Here is a 24,398-nt window from a genome sequence, read left to right on the forward strand (position 1 = left end):
ATTTATTGTTGGGGTAGGTTGGTACAGAATGTATTTGGTGCCAAATGAGGGTGAGCATTTATTGAGATATTTCAGTTGACTTTTTTTCCAGGTTTCATAGAACATCTTCAGGAGGGCTCTTTTCATTCTGGCCATCTGCCTAGATTGATTTCTTCCTCTCCCCAATTTTCACAACTCTATCTATAACACCTTATCTGTCCCAGGAATCTTCAACTTTGATTCCCCACATTTCTTTCAGCTCCCACATTCAATCAGCTGCTAAATCCTGTCAATTCTCCTTCCCAAGTGTTTCTCCTAAAAGCCCAAAAAGCTAAGACCCTGGTTGAAGCTCTTATCAAGTCCTAACTATATTATCGTATCAAAATCCTCAATGATCCCCTAATCTCCAGCACTTTCCTTCTGTGTTTCTGCCCAGATCATCTTCCTAAATATTTCTTCTCTTCCTGGTGGAATTGCCCTAGAGGTCATGACAGGACTCCGCAAGGAAGTGCAGCATGCCAGTGATGAAAGTTACAGAGCTGCCAGAATAGGGAGGAGTTTTTCTGAGCTTTCGATGGCTTCTAGGGAGAAAGAAAGAGTAGCTGAGGTGTTAAAGAGGGAGGGAGAATGGCCAGAAAGATCAGCAGGAGGGTTTTTTTTTCCTACCAGGGTATGAAGGGTGGGGGAATTCAAACCTATCTTCTAACCTGCTGAGCCTGGGACTACATGGAGTCAGGGCACACTGTTGAAAACAGACTACAAAGGACCAATAAGGTATTTGGGTCCACTTCAGCATGCGTGTCATGTGTGCACGTTACATTTATACCACAGAAACGTGAAGATCAAAGGAGTAGAATTCCCCCACCTCAGCAGGTGCTGGTGTTCTTCCAGTTCCCGACAACTGAACATCAAGACAGTCGGTAGTGTCAGACCCCACATGCCGGAGAGTGCATGGCCTGAGAATGTTCCATTTGCCATTGACGACATGAGGGGATTAATAAGTTATTTCACCAGAAACAGAAAGACAACAGACCATATCCTGGAGATGACTGGTGAAAAATTCAACCCAAGCAGGGCAACAAAAAGAATAACCCCGTCGTCCCAACAACCCTCCCCCAACACCCAAAATCTTGAAACGCAGACTCCAGTCTTAAAATATAAATGTCTGAACACTGTCGGTTTTGTGCTAGAGGAAAGCATTGTATGCTATCATGGAAATCAGTTTCTTAAAAGCTTTAAAATCCCTTCACACCTTATCAAACATTCTTCAGGGGAGCAAAATTACTCTGAGGCTATTATAAAGTTTAACATTATACCTGGCACTGCATAACTAATGAAATAAGACATAAAAGTGGAGACTTGGAGTGAAAAATAAATCAATGATTCTTTTTGTTTTGTTTTTACATTTGCTTTATGCTTTTCTAGTCCAGTTAATGTTAAGAAAGAGAACATTATAAGCTTTAATGCCCAAAGAGTGCATTAGCCTGTCAGATTCCATTTGTTCCACTTTCTTGCTGAAGTAAACCAAGAATTTTAAAAGTTCCAAGCCTCCCTACAGATAGGTTTCAGATTTTACTTACCTCAGCAAGCTGGTTCACCCCACTTGCTGTTCTTGCCAGTGTAACGAGGTCATCCTGCATCTTATCCACCCAGGACTTTATGCTACAGAAATAAGGGGAGAGAAGGGCATCCCGTCAGATCACTAGTAAAGATCTATGAGGATCAGAAATACAAATGCAAGCTGACAGTTTGCCTTCCACACAGCTGATTGATCCTAAAGTCCTGGGAATTGAGTTTGAACCAACTCCTGCGTTCCGTGGTCATGGAGCATTTGGCCTCAGTGGTGGCATAACAGGTTGGAATGGTCCAGAATCAATAGAAAGGAAAAAATTTTGCAAAAATACCTGCTCATCTACAGTTGTTTTTTTTTTTAATTTCTAAGAATTTACAGTTTGAAGGTACTGAAGAGAAGCAATGTGGCTTAGTGGTTAGAGCATGGGCATGGGAGTCAGAATGACCTGGGTTCCAATCTTGGCTGCGCCACTTGTCTGCTGTGTGACCGTGGACAAATAAATTTTCTGGGCCTCAGTTCTCTCATGTGCAAAATGGGGATTAAGACCGTGATCCCTATGTGGAACAAGGACTCTATCCAACCTACTAAGCTTGTATCTACCCCAGCTCTTAGTACAGTGCTTGGCCCGCAGTACGCATTTAATACCACAATTATTATTATTATTATGATTATCATTAAGAGATCATACTAAACAAAACCTGCCTGTTAGGAGTATAAGGGAAGCAAAATGACCTCGTGGAAAAAGCATGGGCCTAGAAGTGAGAACACCTGGGTTCTAATCCTGGCTCTGTCACTTGCCCACTGTGTGACATTGAAAAATGTACTCAACTTGCCTGTGCCTCAGTTTCCTCATGTGCAAAATGGGGATTCAGTGCCTGTTGTCCCTCCCCCTTAGACTCTGAACTCCATGTGGGGCAGGAAGGGGCCCAACCTGATTATCTTGTATCTGCCTCAGTGCTTAGTATAGTACTTGGAATATTGTAAATGCTCAAATATCATTATCATTATTATTTGGTGATATAATACTACTACTACTACTACTACTAAGAATAATAATATTTATTTAGTGCTCACTGTGTGCCAAACTCTGTACTAAGCTCTGGGGAAGAGACAAGGTAATCTGGCTGGACAGTCTTATCCCACCTGGTGCTCACAGCTTAAGATGGAAGGAGAGTGGATATTTCATATCCATTTTACAAATGAGTTAACAGACACACACAGAAATTAAATGCATTTTTCAAATAGTGCTATTTATAGAGCACTTACATGTGTGCAGAGCACTGTACTAAGTGGTTGGAAGAGTACAGTACAATATCTCCTGTCTTCAAAGGAGCTTAAGATCTAGCAGCAGAAGGTCACACAGTAGCCTAAGTGGTGGAGCCTGGACTAGAACTCGGGTTTCCTGATTTGCACTCCCACACTATATCCACAAGGCCATGACTTCAATGCAGAGGATTATTACTGAAATCCTAGACTACTGCAACAAACAAAAACTCCTCACAATTGGCTTCAAGGCTCTCCATCAACTGATTTGGTGTCTTGGATTCTCCCAAGCTATAGAATCTCCAGCCTCTGATCCCTCACTTATGCTATTTCTTGTCACTGGCCAACCATTTACTGGCTTGGGGCTTCAGGGGCAACACGCTGTGGGCCTACAACTCAATCAGTGGTACTGATTAAGTACTTACTGTACAGAGTACCGAGCTAAGTACTTGGCAGAGTTCAATACAACAGAGTTGACAAATCCAATCCCTGCCTTTAAGGAATTTACAATCTAGGTGGGAGATTAAAAATCTATTGGCAGAGAATCCTGGAATTCCACACAGCCTTGCCCATAATGTGAACATACTGATGCCAAATTGTATTTCCAACTTAGCACATGTAGAGGACCATTTTGCTAGCAGGGGTCTTTTCAGATCTCATTCTTGACATGTGTGTGTGTGTGTGTGTGTGTGTCTGTTTCTCTCTCTCTGCTCTCTCTCTCCCCACCACCGCCCCCCACCCCCAGACTCTGCAACCCTTACATTTGCCACACGTCCTGCTAGTCAGAAGATAAATGGACCTCAACCCAAGTGAAAGTCTGAATAGCTTCAGAGTGATAGCAAAAGTTGCGATTAGATGTGTTCCCAAGAGAAACTCGGTGAATAATGGGAAATGAGGGATAAAGTTGTCATAAGAGCAAAGGCATAGAGAATAATATTTGGGAAACATTATAATGGACCAGACAATGGGAGGATCAGAATGTGAGGAATTTAAGGAGATAGCTTCTGTAGCAAAGAGGAGATATGGAATCTTCATCATGGAAAGGGGATGTGAGAGCAGTGAGAGAACAATTAGAACAGAACATTCACAGAAAGCAATTTGTACTGGAAAAAACACACAACCTGTTTCTATCCTTGTCCCTACCTGATCTCACCCTTCACTGCCTGTACCAGCTCCTGCTCCCACTACAGAAGCCATAAATCTGGCCCCACCCTTGCTTTCTCTATATCTGGATTTTCTTCCATAGGTCGGTGTAGGTGCTCTTTCTTCTGGGATTGTGGGCCCTCTGTGGGACAGACCATGTCTGACCTGATTATCTTGTATCTTTCCCAGTAGTTAGAACAGTTTGAAACTAGTAAGCACTTTAATTTAAATATTATACATTACTTATTCATTAATATGAATGTCTGTCACACTCTAGACTGTAAACTTGTTATGGGCAGGGAACATGTCTGCTATTTCTGTTGTATTTTGCCAAATGCTTAGTTCAGTGCTCTGCACATAGTAAGTGCTCAACAAATACTATGGATGAATTTACACATACCACTATTTTTATTATTATTTTTCTCTCTCCCAGCTGAACTAATAGCCCCAGGCTGTCAGGCCAGTCTTTCCCTCCTCTTCCACTGCTCTCCTCCTCCTCCCCATACTCCCACCCACCCCCAACTTCTTCTGTTCTGATTCCCATCCCCAACCCTTCTATGACCCATTGTCCTCAGTCAATCACTTCATGGGTGGTATCTCCAAACTAAAGAGCTCTCTTTGACTTAGCAGAGAACAGTGAAAACTTCATACTGAAAACTCCATATAGACATTATATCTAGATATATGCACCATAGTAGGATGTGGTGATTATTTCATTTTTCCTTTTTATGCATATTATAATTAATCTTTACAACAATCATATTTATCGAGTGCTTACTGTGCACAAAGCACTTACTAAGCACTTGGGAGAGTACACTTTAACATAGTTGGTGGACATATTCCCTGCCCTCAATGAGTTTACAGTCTAGAGAGGGAGGCAAACATTAACATAAATAAAATGCAGATATCAATCAATCGTATTTATTGAGCACTTACTGTGTGCAGAGCACTGTACTAAGCACTTGGGAAGTACAAGTTGGCAACATATAGAGGCAGTCCCTACCCAACAGTGGGCTCACAGTCTAAAAGGGGGAGACAGAGAACAAAACCAAACATATTAACAAAATAAAATAAATAGAATAGATATGTACAAGTAAAATAGAGTAATAAATATGTACAAACATATATATATATATATACAGGTGCTGTGGGGAAGGGAAGGAGGTAAGACGGGGGGATGGAGAGGGGGATGAGGGGGAGAGGAAGGAGGGGGCTCAGTCTGGGAAGGCCTCCTGGAGGAGGTGAGCTCTCAGTAGGGCCTTGATGGGAGGAAGAGAGCTAGCTTGGGCTCAGGGGGTCGCGTAACTAGATATGGACATAAGTGAGTGGAGCTGAGGGAGGGATAAATGATATAGATTCCAGTGCAAGGATGACAAGGAAGGAAGTGGGAGAAGAGGAATTGAGGGCTTAGTTGGGGACGGCCTCTTGGAGGAGATGTGCATGTTTGTTGGAGAAATATAATGTACATTTGGGTAATGAAGCTATGTGGTGAAGGTTTGCAAGGGGTTAATGCACCTATATACTAAGGCAATTGAGCGAGACCTTTTCTCAGATGCTGCCCCACCTCAAGACCCTGAACACTGCTTACTAATTCCTTGTGATGGGCCCTAAACCTTCTGGAATATGTCCTCTTCTTCCTAAATCCAGTGACTTTCCTTTGAGGCTGAGCTGAGGTTAAGTATGAGTGTCATGCAATCTCATACACAGAGGGTAATAAAGAATGGAAGATAAGCAGCTGGAAATGTCCAGATACACCTTGATTTGTCTTATCTTGTCTATATGAGTATAGAAATGAATTTGGATTGGGAGATTTAATAAGGACTAGGCTCATCCAGAACAGATATGCTGAATGCCAAGTATATAAACACTAGTTAGCCAAACCAAAACTATTTTGGAGAATTAAAGGAGAGATAAGAAAAATGGATATTTGACTAAAATTTATTCAACCTGCCCAAGATAACCAATTTAGTTTCGTTTATTTGGCCAACACTCATTCCATAATAGTTCAAACAATCAATACATGAACATGTTTTCACTACCAATGATTGCTTTGTCTTGCTATTTAGAAGTAATTTGGGGTCTTTTCCAATTTTCTCTGTCTTTTACTGAAAAGCTGCCAGTTGACCTCTATGTGAACCAGGATATTTCTCTTCAAAATGAAATGTTGTCTGACTCCAAATACAATCAGAAATGGAAAACTACCAAAGTGGAGAAACAGCACGGCCCCAGATCCCAGAAAAGTATCATAACACCAAAAAGAACCCTTTAAGCATTTGATATTCACCCCACTCTCAGCTCCATGGCACTTATATACGTATCCCACATTTAGTTTATTGTCTGTCTCCCCTTCTAAACTGTAAACTCCTTGTGGGCGAGGAACATGTCTAACAACTTTGTTGTAATGTATTGTACCAAGGACTAAGTACAGAGTTCTGCCCTCAAGAAAGTGCTCAATAGATACCATTGATCGACTGTTACAAAAACTCATTAAATAAAAATTCTGTCTTGTTAAATTTCTCCAATCCACTTTTTCCCCCCTGTACTTTCATTTATTCAATTAGGCTTACTTCAAAGAACAAATTGCTTATTTGAGAGGGTGAAGGTGGCATAATGGGTCTTCCCACAGTAGGCACTTAATAATCAATCCCACTGACTGACTGACAAAATGAAAAGACAAGATATCTTGCTCTAGATTTGGAAGCAGTCAATACTGCAAAGTCATGGAAATGGTAAAGCACTGACACAAGTCATGTTCCTGTCAAAGTTTACAATTCACAGAGTTCATATTTAGGTATCTCTTAGGCTCAATATCTGAAATGCCACAGGGCATCAACTACACGAGAATTAGTTCAGACCCTGGGCTGTCCTGAGCTTAAGAAGGCTCACAGTACTATCGGAGGGGGCAGGCACATACAGTAATAATAAAAAATATAATAATAATACTTGTTAAGCAATTAATATTTACCAAGCTCTGTTCTAAGCGCTGGGGTAGAGACAAGTTAATCAGGTCAGGCACAGTCCCTGTCCTATGTGGGGCTCACACTCATCCCCATTTTACAGATGAGGTAACTGAGTCACAGAGAAGTTAAGTGACTTGCCCAAGGTCACACAGCAGACAGGTGTCAGAGCTGGGATTAGAACCCAAGGCCCAAGTTCTGTCTACTACGCAATGCTGCTTCTCAATAAGCAATGAAAGGATATAAGGATATAATACCAACAATCAGAAGACAGATTCAATCACTCAAAAGTATCAATTGTAGTATTTGTTAAATACTAGCATATGTCAAGCACTGTTTTAAATCCTGGGGTAGAAATTGTGGCATAGTGGAAAGAGCATGGGTTTGGGAGTCAGAGGATGTGGATTTTCTAATCCCAGCTCTGCCACTTCTCTGCTGTGTGACCTTGGGCAGCCACTTCACTTCTCTGTGCCTCAGTTACCTCATCTGTAAAACAGGGTTTAGGACTGTAAACCCCACGTGGGATAACCTGATTACCTTGTATCTACCCCAGTGCTTAGAACAGTGCTTGGCACATGGTAAGCACTTTACAAATACCATCATTATTATTACTATACAAGTTAATCAGTTTGGAGATAGTCCCTGTCCCACCTGGAGATTACAGTCTAAGAAGTATGGACAGATACTGAATCCCCTTTTTACAGTTGAGTAAACACAGAGAAGTTAAGCAACTTGCCCAGGGTCACAGCAAGTAATTGGCAAAGTCAGAATTAGAACTCAGGTCCTCTGACTTCCAGACCCTTGCTATTTCCACTAGGCCATGCTGCTTCTAATGCCTATGTACAGTGCATGGATCAAAAAGGAAAAACATGTTTTAAAAATAAACTCATCATTGTTCATCCACCCCATATAAAGAAGTGGTCAATTGTGTTTTGTTTCCTAGGTGTGTAATGTTTTGATTAAATTGTGTCTACCCCAGCACATAGAAAAGTGCTGCACACATACATAGTAAACACTTCACAAATACCAAAATTATTATTAAGTGCTTCATCCTACAGACTAGCTAATTCCTCGGAAAAATCAGTGGAAGATAATCGGAACTGTGACTGGTAATCAAGCAATGCTTTATATTTCCATCCTTTATGACTGTACATATGAACATGTAAGTTCACCAGCTTTCATTTTTGAAATGCTTTTGTTCTTTTTTAAAAAACTTAATAGATCCCACAAGTCCCCTCGCTACTACTCTCAACTGGCTGAGATCCTCTTTCAAGCTCTGTCAGTTCGTGACTTAATCCAAACATCAGCCAGCCCTCCTCACCACACGCCTTTTATTTCGGATGTTTGCTATCGCAGCTGTGGCCATTTGTTTATAGCCATCCAGACAACAAGCAGGCAGCTCTCTTGGGGGCTGACACTGAGGTTGGGCCATGGACCAGCTGGATAAGGGGGAGGGGCGCTCTGAGGAGCAGAGCGCTCCCCTGAGGGAAAGGGTGTCTTGCTTTCTACACAATCTAGCCCACGCTCTACATATGGCTCCCACATGGCAGCCGATATGCTCCTGGTGTGATGGTGAGTAGTGTGATCTACATTTCTAATTGCTTTTTACAGTAAGTTCGCACGTGCTTTTGGTCACCGCCTCTCAATTTTCCACAGTGCTTTTTGCCCACATAAATAGCAGATCCTTAGTCAGATATATTAAAACGCCTAGCTTACTCCTTGGTCCCTGATTTTCTTGTATTTACCCCACACTTTGGTTTTAATGTCTCTCTCCCCCTCTAGACTTTGAGCACCTTTTGGGAAAGGGAATATGTCTACCAATTCTGTTGAATTGTACTCTCCCAATTAATTAGTGTGATGCTCTGCACATTGTAAATGTTCAACAGATACAACTGATTGAGCACATAGTACAGTGTTCAGCCTCCAGTAAGTGCTTAAGAAATATGATTATTATCTTCTCCCAACACATATCAAATCGTAATAGCACCAATTTTCCCTTTTTTAGCAGGATAGAGTATTTTTGCCTGGTACAATTTGTTTTAGGGGAAAAAAAGTTTGATTTTCCTTTCTAAACGATTTCCTCTATCTGTAAATTGTTTTGATATCTCTACCGCCCTCCTTTAGACTATAAGCTTCCTGTGGGCAGGGAGTGTCTACCAACTCTACTGCATAGCACTTTCTCAAGTGACTAGTACAGTGCTTGGCTCATGGTAAACACTCCTTAAATACCACTGATTAAATAAAACCATTTGATTGCACACCATCAATATATTTGACCTGAAAGATGGATTTGTGTCTATAATAGTGAACCTAGTAAATGTCCATTGAGAAATAAATATCCCATTAAGGGCAGGAAACGTGTCTGTTAATTCAGTTGTAATGTACTCTTCCAAGCACTTAGCAGAGTGTTCTGCACACAGTGCTCAATAAATACCATTGATAGGTTGATTTTAACACTGCATCAAAAACTGAAGACACTTGTCCTCTAGACTGTAAATTTGTTGTGGCCAGGGAATGTGTCTACCAACTCTGTTGTACTTTACTCTCCCCAAGTGCTTAGTACATGCTCTGCACACAGTAAGCACTCAGTAGATACCATTGTTACATTATTTTTTTTCCACCTAGTTTCGCATTCTTGGAGTGAAACTCTTTGAGTCTGAAGAAATTATTTGAACACCTAAAATATATGTGCAAACATAAAAGCAACAATAATATAAAGTTTAGAGAAGCAGCATGCCCTAGTGGAAAGAGAATGCTTCTGGGAGTCAGAATTTTGTGGGTTGTAATCCCAGCTCTGCCACTAATCTGCTGTGCAACCTTGGGCAAGTCACTTAACTTCTCTGTGCCTAAGCTACCTCACATATAAAATGGTGATTAAGATCATGAGCCCCACGTGGGACATGGACTATGTCCAACCTGATTAGTCTGTGTGTACTCCAGCACTTAGTACAATGCCTGGAACAAAATAAGCAGCTAACAAATACCATTAAGATTGTATTTTTATTTTATAAAATTGAAATTAAAATATACCTATATTGTTACTAAACAGTACCCAGAAAATCTTTGGTCTCAACATTAAACAGCACATTCATTTTGCTTCATTTACCAAGAGGAGCCAGAATTAAAGAATATATACACACTTAACATAATGATTTAGGTCACCTAAACACATACACATCCACATTGCTGCCCTTTGTTTTCAAAGATGATTTATTAATAAAAGTAATAGAACTGATAAGATGTCACCAAATAACATGGAGGTATTTTCGTTTTCCAGGAGCTTGTTATTTAGGTTTCTTGATAGTTTGGATGCCACCTTTCAATGTATTTGGTTGTACTACTAAATCAAATTAGGAGCATATTTGAGAGAGAGAAAGAAAGAAAGAGAATAATATGTTCATTCAACAGCATACAAACCCCATCTAACAATTCTATTTTCCCCAAGTACTTAGTTTAGTGCTCTGCACACAATAAGTGCTCAAAAAAACCCTTCATTCAGAGTGGTTACATTCCTTGAATATGTAGCTGCATCATGGGGTATGTCCACAGATTTATAAAATAGGTTGCCTCCCTGGGGTCATTTTATCATGGAATAGCTGTTACTTGGGGTAAGTTTCCATGTTTTTTCTTTCTTTTTTTCTTCTCTGTCTCTGTCTCTCTCTCTCTCTCTCTGTCTCTCTCTGTCTCTCTCTCTCTCTCTCTCTCTCTCACACACACACACACACACACACACACGCACACACACACAAAATCCTAATGTGTCAATGCAGAAACACCAGCTGGTGAGAGATGATTGTAAAGCTATTCTGCATCCTTAATGCCTCCACAAATTAAACGTACCTGCATGGAAAATTTAGTGCTTCTACAAAAGCTCAAGCTATGATGGACATGTTAATGAATGTATCCAAGGCTTCCAGTGAATTTTCTTTAAAGGATGTGTCAACTATATTTTTATAGTAGGGAAACCAGAGCTGTTAAACCAAAAATGCTTGTCGGTTGCATCTTTTAAACGTAGCCTGCAGTATGCTATTGTCTGACAGCTGCTCGTGGTCAGAGTTTATTTAACTATTGGAAAGCTGTCACAGCAAACATATTGGTCTGCAATTAAAAAGACAGCAACCCTCCTTTTGAAGACAGCCATAACACTTGTATACTCTGGAAATGGGAAAGTACCAACCCCACCCCCACGCCCCACACACTATTATTGTATTTCGCTCTCTGAGTCATACAGAATTCAACTGCAAAAGGAATGAGGACATCTAAGAATATGCAATGGCACATATATTTCACTTGCAGAAAGGTAGTTTATTGCACTTTAATTGCTCTCAACGTTTGTGTCATTACAAATACAGTGTTCGTTCTGACATTTACTATTGGAGCTAAAGCTCTTGCTGTGATTCTGTTCTTCAGTGGTCTGAATACTCTTGATCTTACAATTCCAAAGGATGATTTTGGATTCCACAAAAATGGCCTCAAATCTCCTGCCTCATAAACAGAGACACGCCGAGAAACATAAAGAGAGGTGGATAGAGACAAGAGGAGGAGGGAATGGTGGAGAGTGAAAGGGAGAGCAAGTGAAGGGGGAGAATAAGGGGGGGACTGAATGAGAGAGAGGGGGTGGGGGGATGAGAGAGAGAGGAATGAAGGGGGTGAGAAAGGGGGAGAGTGGGAGAGAGGGGAGAGTGAGGGGGAGAGAGGGAGAAAGGGAGAGGGAGAAATGGAGAGGGGAAGAGTAAAGGGGAGAGCAAGGAGGAGACGGAGAGAATAAAGGGAAGAGGGGGGAGAGGAAGGGGGATAGGGAGATAGTGAGGAGATAGCAAAGATTTTCATTTTCTGAGCCATAAAGAAGGAACCATCATGGGCAAACTCCCTTTCATTCTTGACATCTTGCTGAACCAATCACTGCTCCTCCTCGCCACCACCGAGCCTAACTCACCCCAAAAGACACTGTCTCTACTACTGCTCTGATGGGGCTGCTTAACCTTCTCCAACAACCTCCAGCTCCTGAAGGGGAAAAAAGTCTGTCTGCTCCTTACCCCCAGTTCTTCTTACATACCATCCTACACCCTCCCACTCTTTCATCCACTCATCCTTCTCAGCTGTTTCTCAAGAGACCACCCTCCTTCTTCAAAAATCCACTCCCTCTCTCTGCGCCTCCAAACCCATCTGGTCTCACCTTATAAAAAAAAAAAACACTGGTGCCCACGCTTCTTTCCTCCATGACCTCCATCTCCAACCACAGACTCCCTGGGAGCTTCATTCCCTCTGCCTTCAATCACTTCCACTTCTCCCCTATCATAAAGAAACTATCTCTAGAAACCACTTTATCTTCCAGTTATTGCCACATTTCCCTTCTCTCATGCCTGTCCAAATTCCTCAGATGGATTTCATACACCCACTGCCTCCACTTACTCTCCTTCAACTCTTGCCTTGACCTTTAAGGCTCCAAATTCCACTCTTTTAACTCCACAGAGTGCTCTTTCCAAAATTACCAATGACCTCCTTCTTATCAAATCTGATTCACTTCATTCTGTTCAAGTATTTTTTTGATCATACAGATGTCTTTGATACAGAACCACTCCCTCCATCTAGAAACACTATCTAACCATGTGTTTTTTTCTCCCACGCACTAGTCTATTGATCCTCCTCCTACTTCTTTAGCCTCCTCCTACTTCTTCTTCTTCACTTTCATCGGCTCTGGTTGTTGATCCCCACAGCTTTAGCATTATCTGTGTCACTTTTCTCTCTTTTCCCATCCCCCCTAGTATTCTCTCTCTCACAGCAAATCCTATCCATTTTTCCACAACAATTCCAGGATCTCCCCCTTCCCCTTCATCCAGAGAGCAGCCATGCTAGTCCAGCCAGTTGTCATACCCCAACTTGACAAATGCATTAGAAGCAGCGTGGCTCAGTGGAAAGAGCACGGACTTGGGAGTCAGAGGTCATGGGTTCTAACCCCGCTTCTGCCACTTGTCAGCTGTGTGACTTTGGGCAAGTCACTTGACTTCTCTGTGCCTCAGTTACCTCATCTGTAAAGTGGGGATTAAGACTGTGAGCCCCACAGGGGACAACCTGATCACCTTGTACCCTCCCCAGTGCTTAGAACAGTGTTTTACACATAGTAAGCGCTTAATAAATGCCATTATTATTATTATTATTAAATGCATTAGCCTCATCAACCTTCCTGCCTCCAGTCTCACCCCTCTCCAGCCCATTCTTCACTGTACAGGCCAGCTTATTGCTCTAAAATGCCATTCTTCTCACATCATCCCACTCAAATGGTTGTCCATTCCTCTCTGCTTCAAGTAGAAACTCTTAACCATTGACTCAGAAATTACTACCAGGCAGTAGTCCAATCTCAGTTAAACACACAGAAGTAGAAGGAAGAGGAGGGTGTCCCTGCTCTCTCATTGGCTCTGAGTAACTCCTTAATTGGTCTGAACTACAATTAATGGTAGCTCCTTCACCCCACTGCCTAGAATGGCCCACACAGGCACTGACCCTTTGGGACTGTCCAGGTGGTTCAGTCCTACAGTTCTGAGGAGAAAAAGAGAGAGACAGCAAACAAAAAGTGAGAGAAAAGAGACAGAGATAGATGCAGAAAGGAGTGACAAAAAGAGGAAGAGGATGAGAGAGGGTAGAAAGAGGTAGACAGAAAGAGAAAGCAAGTGTTCACATGTGCACATGCTAGTCCAAAACTGGAATCAATAAAATATCAAATCTCAAATCCTTACATAAAACACTTAACTGTCTTTTCAGAATAAAGCCATTTTCCAAACAGGAGCGAAACATGCTTTAGTAACATTTGTCAGCAACCGATTAATGACAGGAGAAGTGATTTACCATTTGTTTTACTTTTAGAAAAAAAAAAATCAATGCAACCGATTAAAAAGAAGCAGGAAAAAAATCTAGCAGGATCCATTTGTTCTAGACAAATGTGGTAAACAACCTCACCTCCTCCTTGTTTGAACATATTGGTCCATGTCCATGGGGAAAAGGACCTGCTACATGAGCAACTGGGATGCAATCAGATACTAATGATTTCTGGCCCTGCTGTAAGACACCATATTTGATCCAGTGACCTAGATTCACGAAGCTCGCTGCCTTGGCTTCTAGCCACCAAGGCCAATTCCCCAAACTCCCCTGACTGCCAGCTTGGTCTTGATTAGAAAAGGTTTCTGGTCCCTTGCAAAGAGAAATGATAGGGGAAATGGCTAGATTTAGGGCTTGTGACATGATTTTATGATGTTATGCTATTATTATGACAATAATAGTGGTATTTGTTAAATGCTAACTAGATACCAAGCATGTAATAATGATAATAATAATTAATTGTGGTATTGGTTTAACACTTACTATATGTCAGGCACTGTACTAAGCGCTAGGGGACATATAACCTAATCAGGTTGGACACAGTCCCTGTCCTACATGAGGCTCACAGTCTTAATCATGGGTTCAAATCCCGGCTCCACCACTTGTCAGCTATGTGACTTTGGGCAAATCACTTAACTTCTCTGTGCCTCAGTTCCCTCATCTGTAAAATGGGGATTAAGACTGTGGGCCCCACGTGGGACAACCTTGATTACCTTGTATTCCCCCCAGCACTTAGAACAGTGCTTGGCTCATAATAAGCACTTAATAAATACCACCATTATTATTATTATTATTAATCCCCATTTTGCAGCTGAGGCAACTGAGGCACAGAGAAATTAAGTGACTTGCCCAAGGTCACACGGCAGACAAGTGTCAGAGATAGGATTAGAATCCAGGTCCTTCTGACTCCCAGGCCCATGCTCTATTTCCTTTGCCATTCCGCTACATTATCAGCTTGGTCACGACTCCTGTCCCAAATGGAGCTCACAATCTATGAAGGGGGGAAAACAGGTATTTAGTCCCCATTTCAGATGAGGAAACTGAGGTGCAGATTTACACAAAGGTCACACAGCAAGCAAGTGGTGGAGGTGGGATTAGGTCCTAGGTCTTTTGACTTTTAGGGTCATTCTCTTTCCACTAGGCCATTCTGCTTTCCATGTTGCTGCTTATTGGAAAGTATTATAGTGCTTTATCTAGTTCTCTTAATATGATGAAATGAAAAAAAAGATTAACTCATTGACTGCTCAAAGTAGGATATTAACTTAGCCTATTTTTCACAAATAGTGAGCCCAAACGTCCCATTGCAGAAACACATTTATTCCTTCCTTTTCTAATCAACTTCTTCACTAGGGGTACTTAGTGCATATCCATTGCTTGCAGGAATGTGCTAAACCCCAGTGCTTTGAAGGGGTTACTTGCTCCCCACAAAGTGTCCTGATACACTGGAAAAAAAATTAATGAGATGGTAGATATGATCTCCACCCTCAAGATGTTTATAAGCTAGTATCGGCAATAGAGAGTTTTAGGCACTGGAGAATCATGCAATGGTATTTATTGAACACTTACTATGTGCAGAGCACAATACAACAGAGTTGGCAGGCATCTTCCTGCCCACAATGATCTTACAGCCTAGCGGGGGAAAGACAATACTATAAATAGCTTATAAGTATATAATTTAAAGATATGTTCAAAGTGCTGTTGGGCAAATATCAAGTAACCAAAAGGCATAGACCCAGTGCATAGTTGCAAATGAATAGCTTGTTTCTTCAAAAGAACTGAGTCCTTTAATAATAATAATAATAATAATTGTGATATTTATTAAGTGCTTACTGTGTGTCGAGCACTGTACCAAGCACTGGGATAGATAGGAGCTTACAGTCTAAGTAGGAAAGTAGGAGTATTCTAACAGGTATAGAATCCCCATTTTACAGATGCAGGAACTGAGACACTGAGAAGCTAAGCAACTTGCCCCAGGTCACATAACAAGCAGGTGGTGGAGCCAGGATTAGAACCCAGGACTTCTGACTCCCATTCCCAGGACTGTGCTCTTTTCACCAGGCCAAGCCACCTTCCCAGCCCTAGGTTCTAATCTGGCTCTACCACTGCTGGGTGACCTTGGGTGAATCACTTCACTGTGCCTTAGTTACCTCATCTGAAAATGGGGATTAAGACTGTGAGCCCCATATGTCCAACCTGATTACTCCGTATTTACCTCAGCATTTGGAACAATGCCTATTACATCATAAGCACTTAGCAAATACCATAAAAAAATCTCCAGATGCCTATTTTTTTTTTTTTTTATCAAAGTAGCTTATAGAGCCCTCCTTAATCTTCAGCAGACCAAGGGAAGCCCTGAACCTCAGCTCTGAGCTGAGACTCAACATGAAGCTGTATGAAGGAGGGAAAAGAAGGTCTGAACCGAATGCCAGTACCAACCGCAGAGGGTGGGGAGACCAGCAAGACCGCAGGACCTTCATGGAGGCAAAGACATGGAACCAGAGCCTGTATTTCCTTGAGAGGGAACATGGAGAGAGACAGGGTGAGCTATGTTCTGGGATCCCAGGTGGTAGATGTATGGAGAAGAGACAGGAAAAGGTCAAACTCAGGCTTTGGGGATGAAGGCAGGGTCCCAGTGGTCCCTTGAGAAGCTTAATGAGGCACAAAGAGGAGATAAATAAGGCACTGAGGGAGGAAACTGAGGCAGCGGGGATGTGATCTCATTCAAGTTACTGAACTCTGATTGTTCCTTTCCCTGGAGGTAGGAGTGAACACTCTATATCCTTTATGAATAGTTACAATGACTTCTAAAAGTGGAAAGGAGAACAAAGAGTGCTCCCCATTCTAAAACAAGAGATCATTAAGTCTGTCAGGAACTGATTTATTCTTCAAGCAAAATTTCTCGCTACACTTTGATTTATTAAGACTTTGTGGAATCAGCACAAGCCTGAGAGTCAGAGGACCTAGGCTGTAATCTAAGCCCTTCTATTTGCCTGCTGTTGGGCAAGTTATTTAAATTCCCTGAGCCTCAGTTTCCTCATCTATAAAATGGGGCTAAAGTACTGTTCTCTCTCTTACTTAGACTCTGAGCCTGGTATGGGAATTGAACTGCCTCTTACCTGATTATCTTGTATCTATCCCAGTGCTTAGTACAGTCCTTGGTATACAGTATATACTCAACAAACACCACTATTACTATTATTATCCAGTATAAAGCACTTACGGATGGCCAGGAAATCTTTGAAAACCTCTAGATTGCCAGGGTTGCTGAGGTGTGTTTCATTAAGTGTACCGAACATTTAGACGTGGTTCATATCCATCATGGATTTAAAAACAACTAGCCATTTAACGTGTGATTGGTGATAGCTAGTCATCACGTCTGTAGGTTGCTCTTGTTAAGAGCTGGAATTTAGAGTGCAAAATAACAAGGGAACAAAATTTCAAGGGAGGAGCTTTTCTCTACTTCCAACAGCCTTGTCTCTGAAATGAGCTGCGCTGACTATCACCGGATCAAAATGTGATTGAAAAATAAATTACCCAGAAAAAGGATTTTATCAAGTGTTTAATATGCAGTTTTACAAGGGAATTTGACTCATTGAGCACTTTATCAGTTGTGTTTTACATGCCAGATTCATGTTTCCATTGTAATTTGTCTCAGGGATTTTATTCTATACCTAATAAGCATTACATTCTAGCCTTAGAAAAGCGTAATGAAATTAAAATATGATCAATTTCATGCTCCTACAGAACAGATTAATGGTTAAGAAGAGGCTTATAAAAATAAGGATTAAATTTAGAGTTACTTGATATATACCCACTCTCCTAAGGCAATTTCTGCTTTTTTTGCAGAAGTGCTACCCTTTAGGAAACAAAATTTCCATGCTTTTATATACCATCACTTTGACTGCAGATTTCAGAATTACCTCCAGCCATAGAAATCCAACCCTAGAACCCTGCATGCTTCTTTTCAAACATTTGAGTGAATTTCACTAAAAATGCACATGTTTCTTCATTGTATTCATTTTTGAAGTTTGTAAAACAGTTCACAGGTATGGGACCTTAAAGCCAGCCTCTTCCTAACCCATATTTCCACCAGACTCCTGTCTAGATCACCCAAGCCTCGGTTCTGCTGGTGGGTAGGAGGGTGGATTTGGAAGAATGGGAAGGCCTGGAGCTGCTTGGGTACTTCCTCAACCATTTGTGTGAACTATCAATATTATTGTTGTGGTATTTATTAAGCACTGGGGTAAATAAAAGATAATAAGTTGCACACAGTCCATGCACCACATGGGGCTCTCAGTTTAAACATAGGGTGAAATGGGCATTGAATCCCCATCTTAGAGATGAGGAAACTGAAGCACAGGGAAGTTAAGTGAATTGCCCGAGGTCACACAGCAGACAACAGGCAGAGACCCCAGATCCTCTGACTCCCAAGCCAATGCTTTTCCCACCAGGCCATACTTCCTCTCATTCATACCAGCTCTGCCCCTAGCTGAGTTCATAAGCCATTTTCTCACCTGCCCCAGCTGTCTGGCTGGCATCATTTATCTAGCCAATACTTGCTGTTATTGGCCACTGGGAATGATAGCATCTATGTCACTATTCTGACTGAGCCAATACCTTACATTTGGGCCAATAAGCAAATAGATTTACTTAAATTAATAGATATTATTTTTATATTGGTTTGGGGGAAGCAGCATGGTGTAAGTGGATAGAGCATGAGCCTAGGAGTCAAAAGATCATGGGGTCTTCTAGACTGTGAGCCCACTGTTGGGTAGGGACCGTCTCTATATGTTGCCAACTTGTACTTCCCAAGCACTTAGTAGAGTGCTCTGCACACAGTAAGCGCTCAATGAATACAATTGATTGATTCTAATTTCTACTCTGCCGCTTGTCTGCTGGGTGACCTTGAGCAAGTTACTTCACTTCTCTGTGCCTCAGTTACCTCATCAGTAAAATCGGGGTTAAGACTGTGAGCCCCTTGTGGGACAGAGACTGTGTCCAACCTTGTATTTACCCCAGCAAAACGTATGCTCGAAATACCATTATTATTATTATTATTATCATCTGTGTTTATTACTTCATATGTAAAATGGGGATTAAGACTGTGAGCCCCCTGTGGGACAGGGACTGTGTCCAACCCGATTACCTTGTATCTACTCCAGCACTTAGAACAGCGATTGATACATAGGTAGCACTTAACAAATATTATCATTATTTTTATAACAATTATTATTTCTAAGCTGTATTCAGTGGAACTCCTTGTGGGCAGGGAATGTTTCTGTTTATTGTTATGTTGTATTCTCTCAAGCGCTTAGTACAGTCCTCTGCACATAGTAAGTGCTTAATAAATACAATTAAATGAATGCATGGAGAAATTTGCATATCTTGTTGTTTTGAATATGTCTGGATTGACTTTTCCACAGTGCCTTATAAAGGCTTTTTAAATCAGGCCAGATTCACATTTTGATGTAACAAACTACATGTGAAAATTTAGGACACGACCATGCATATGAGTGACACCTTCAATTTATTTGTCTGCAAACCATCAAACAACTTATTCATTTGGTGGAAGGTTAAAATGTCCCATGATGATATGCATTTGGTATAAATTAAAGCAAAAGCCAACTTTGTAAAATATGGAGTAACTGTGGAATTATTTGTTTAGCCCTTACTATAGCCAGGCACTGTGCTAAGCGTTGGTGTAAATACAGTACAAACAATAATAATAATAATGATAATAATGGCATCTAAGGGCTTATGCCAGGCAGTGATTTGCTCAAGGTCACACAGCAGACAAGTGGCAGAGCCAGGATTAGAACCCATGGCCTTATGATTTCCAGGCTTTTGCTCTATCCACTACGCTATGCTGCTTCTCATATCAGACCCACTACATTCCTGACCTACATGGGGCTATTACTCCATTCACTCTCAAGTAGTATTTCCAGTGTTCACGTGTATTAAGGATGGAAAACAAAAAACTGGACTAATTGACAAGAAGGGCCTATACTGTTGAATGGGTCACTGGACCAGATCCTGGAACTCCTTCCATGGCATATTGGAGAAAAGAGATCCAACAGTCATTCAACCATATTTATTAATAATAATAATAATATTGATGGAATTTATTAAGCATGTACTATGTGCAAAGCACTGTTTTAAGCACTGGGGAGGTTACAAGGTGATCGGGTTGTCCCATGGGGGGCTCAAAGTCTTAATCCCCATTTTACAGATGAGGTCACTGAGGCACAGAGAAGTTAAGTGACTTGCCCAAAGTCACATAGCTGACAACTGGCAGAGCCAACATTTGAACCCATGACCTCTGACTCCAAAGCCCATGCTCTTTCCATTGAGCCATGCTGCTTCTCTGAGCACTTACTGTGGGCAGAGCACTGTACTAAGCGCTTGGGAAGTACAAGTCAGCAACATAAGATATCACGTATACTGAGATCATTTCATCTTTTACAGTAGTGACCTAGAAGGGTACTACACTGACCCTGGCAATAAGTAAGGCCAGTACAAAAATCAACAGCTATTGAGCAGTTTTTTGTCAGACATTTTGAATTGCTGACTCTTAGCAAAAGCCCTGCCATGTATTACTTTCATTCATTCAATCGTATTTATTGAGCGCTTACTGTGTGCAAAGCACCGTACTACGCGCTTGGAAAGTACAAGTCGGCAACATCTAGAGACGTTCCCTACCCAACAATGGGCTCACAGTCTAGAAGGGGGAGAGAGACAACAAAATAAAACATGTAGACAGGTGTCAAAATGATCAGAACTAATAGAATTATGGCTGTAGGCATATCATTAACAAAATAAATAGAATAGTAAATATGTACAAGTAAAATAGAGTAATAAATCTGTACAAATATATCCAAGTGCTGTGGGGACGGGAAGGAGGTAGGGCAGGGGAGGATGGGGAGGAGGAGAGGAAAAGGGGGGGTTCAGTCTGGGAAGGCCTCCTGGAGGAGTTGAGCTGAAAGGAGGAAGAGAGCTAGTTTGGCGGATGTGTGGAGGGAGGGCATTCCAGGCCAGGGGAAGGACCTGGGCCAGGGGTTGATGGATGGGACAGGCGAGAACGAGGTACAGTGAGGAGATTAGTGGCAGAGGAGTGAAGGGTGCGGGCTGGGCTGTAGAAGGAGAGAAGGGAGGTGAGGTAGGAGGGGACAGGGTGATGGAGAGCCTTGAAGCCGAGTGAGGAGTTTTTACTTGATTCATAGGTTGACAGGCAACCACTGGAGATTTTTGAGGAGGGGAGTGACATGCCCAGGGTGTTTCTGTACAAGTGTTTCTGTGTATTACTTGTGGACTATGTTGATAATCAAGATATATACTGTATATTTTATAAATTCAATTCTCACAAAAAATGATCAATGGCTTTCCTATTAATAGTTGAACAAACTTTTTTTGTTAAAAGACAAGCAACCCAATTTAAAGCATTTTTCATGCTTGAAGATCATGAATAAAACATGCAAGTTTGCTCTATTCTAAGCAATAACTCACCTCCCCACTGCCCCTTGAAAATAAAGATCTGTTGAAAATACTTTAAAAGGCAATTTTCTGTGCTGTTAATTCATCCCTTTTTCATTGTCCAAAGGTCCCCCTCCCAAGAAAATTGAACATTCTTCCCTGAACCAAAAAACACATTTAAGGTACAATTACAAATAAAGGTTCAGTCCAATAATATATTTTATTAATAAAATATTGCAGTTGCCACTGCAGTGCCTATAAACTGCTTGCAGATTATTTTTGTTTCAACTCACATTCTAAAGCACACTGAGGTTACTAATTCCATTGTTAAAAACTTTCTGGATGGTCCTGTTATTCGAATCTCCTGCCACTTCCACACCCTATTCATCAGACAAAATAATGTAAATTAAAGTAGTTCATTATCTTCTGCAAGTTTGACTGACTTTCTTGAAAGCAACCTTTACCCCTCAAAAATACGTCTAATTTAAACTTGCAGAATGCCATATTAAATTGTGCAAGGTGAACACAAACACTCTAAGTAAACCCGAGGAAATCAATTCAGAAAAGGAGAATTCAGCCATGGGCAGGGCATCAAAAACATCGAAGCCTACGCATGATAGGTTTGCTGATTATTAAGATTTTCTTATTAGGTGGACCCTCCCATCCCTTTTACTGTACTTGAATATACATCTACACCCAGAAAGGGAGTGTCTTAACTATTTGGAATTGTTCATCTCTGTAACGATTTCCACAAAAAACCCAGACGAGAAGAGAATGGGTTTTTAACATAAAGCATATATTACCCTTGGGAAGCTCCCTGCTTCAATTCCTGCACCAGGTCGACATGGGTCACTTCCCAATCAAACTGGACATGGCTGACATTAAAGGTAAAACAGCTCATTCCCAACAAGGCTTCATTCTCCTTTCAGAAGCCAGTGCAAATATTCCTGAGGTCAGAAGCCCACAATGCCTGTCAAAGTGCTCAGCGGGTTAAAAAGACATCATTTAGGGAGAAGTCCCTTTGACATTTAAAACCAGATCGCTCCTCCCTGTCTTATCCCTCCCCTCCTCCACTTTGACACATTCCCTAATTAAGCATCAATACCAAGCAATGTAATTGAACAGATGTAGTAGTCATTAACAGGAATTACCCATTCTCCTATCAAATCAGAGTGTACAGAGAGGGCTCTGTTTGTAAAAGGTGAACTTAATTGCCTGATAGTCCCCCGGGGAGCCACACAAATGGATCAAGACATCTCACACGCATAACTGATCTCAGCTCTGACACAGGCTTTTTGTGTCACCCTCATCCATCTTTGTTTACCAGGCTGTATGGTGGCTGGATCTAGCGTTAGACAATTTAATAAATCAGGGAGAGAATGGGTTTCACATGGAGGGGACCAGGATACAGGCAGTAAAGACATTAGTGACTTTGATTAAAGGTTCATATAGAGCAGAGACTTTTGTGAGGCCGCTGCTTAAAAGACATTCTATTGGAGGGAAAACCGAATCCAGAGAAACTAACTGGTATCCCCTCGCAATCATTTGCATCCCAAGCCTCAACTTCACAAGCATTGCTTGCATGGTTTGTTGATTAAATCAGCCTATGGCTGCTATTAGAGTAAGCACAAAAGGCAGCAAATTGCCCATTCTTCTCAGTTATATAAAAAAAAACAAACAACAAGATTAACAGGATAAGATGTCATTCTTGCCCACTGTATGTGAAACTTCTTGCTTGCTTTTGATTAAATGATAAAATTGTGGTTTTCTATTTATAGTCTGACACAAATCTGTAGATGCTCTTCATTTTCAAAAATAAAGCTGATGTAGGATTTATGTGTGTGTTTGTGTGTTACTGAAGGACACATTTTTCTAAAATAAAGGATGAATTCCCTGGACCCTTATTCTACAGGGCTGATGCTCAGGATCAATACTGCTGCCAAGAAGCACTCCTGTTTCTTCAGCCAAGACAGGGTCCACAAGAATACACTCATATTTTCCATAACATGAGTTTTCCCTGTGGGTTTTGGAGAGAACTTTGCAAGGGAATAAAGGAACAATTTTTTAAAAAATTTTTGGCGGGGTGGAAGTGCTTACTATGTGGCAAGCACAGTTCTAAGCACTGTGGTAGATACACACTAATCAGGTTGGACACATGGACACAATGGGGCTCATAGTCTCAATCCCCATTTTACGGATGAGGTAACTGAGGCACAGAGAATAAAGTGACTTGCCTAAGGTCACATGAACAGACAAGTGGCAGAGCTGGGAACAGAACACATGACCTTTTCCCTGGCCTGTGCTCTATCCACTACATCACTACATCCACTACTGCTTCTCTAATGTCTTACAGATGTACGTACATACACATATACACACACATGCATGCACATTCACACATAACTGAATTACACTAGGCACCTGAGTGACCTAGAGCACCCAGAGAAAGTTCTCCAAAATCTAAGATTTCTCTTCAGTTTCTAGTCCCTTCAGAATAGTACTGAATTCACTCAGGAAGGTTCACCTCTGGAATCATTTTAAGTGGCACTCCAGAGTTGGCAGGAGAGTGGATTCTGCCACTATCCTGCTCTGCAATGAGGGTACTGCCACCCAGCTGGGTGGTGACTACCGGCCAGTGTTGGGGCTGGTGGCTTCCACTCACCTTCCCTTCAGCAGTCCTTATGCACGAACTTGATCTTCATCCCACCTCCAGCCTCACAGCCCTTAAGTACATATTCCTACACTCTCCTAATCCCCCTTTGGTAATCTATTTCAATGTCTGCCTCCCCCTCCACTCATTCATTCATTCAATTGTATTTATTGAGTGCTTACTATGTGAAAAGCACTAAGTGCTTGGATGAGTACAATATAACAACAAGTAGACACTCTCCTGCCCATAATGAGCTCACAGTCTAGAGGGGGAGACAGACATTAATATAAATAGATAAATAAACAAATAACAGATATATACATATGTTCTGTGGGGATAGGAGGGAAGATGAATAAAGGAGCAAGTAAGAGCAGCACAGAAGAGAGTGGGAGAAGAGGAGAGGAGGGCTTAGTCAGAGAAGGCTTCTTGGAGAAGATGTACCTTCAATAAGGTTTTGAAGTGGGGGAGAGCAATTATCCCAGCCTTACTA

At 41.5% G+C, this 24,398-nt stretch overlaps 1 protein-coding gene across 4 annotated transcripts in view; it reads right to left on the minus strand.

Moving 5' to 3' along the window:
* Window positions 1-24,398, minus strand: part of CACNA2D1 (calcium voltage-gated channel auxiliary subunit alpha2delta 1) — a 441,193-nt gene that overhangs the window by 369,540 nt on the left and 47,255 nt on the right. For all 4 annotated transcript variants that reach the window (XM_038740942.1, XM_038740940.1, XM_038740941.1 and 1 more), the window contains exon 2: window positions 1,560-1,641. In XM_038740942.1, coding sequence (XP_038596870.1) covers window positions 1,560-1,641 — 82 coding nt within the window. The remainder of the gene's footprint in view (window positions 1-1,559; window positions 1,642-24,398) is intronic.

The sequence above is a fragment of the Tachyglossus aculeatus genome, assembly GCF_015852505.1.
Source record: "Tachyglossus aculeatus isolate mTacAcu1 chromosome 12 unlocalized genomic scaffold, mTacAcu1.pri SUPER_6_unloc_1, whole genome shotgun sequence".
In the NCBI taxonomy this organism is placed as follows: Eukaryota; Metazoa; Chordata; class Mammalia; order Monotremata; family Tachyglossidae; genus Tachyglossus; species Tachyglossus aculeatus.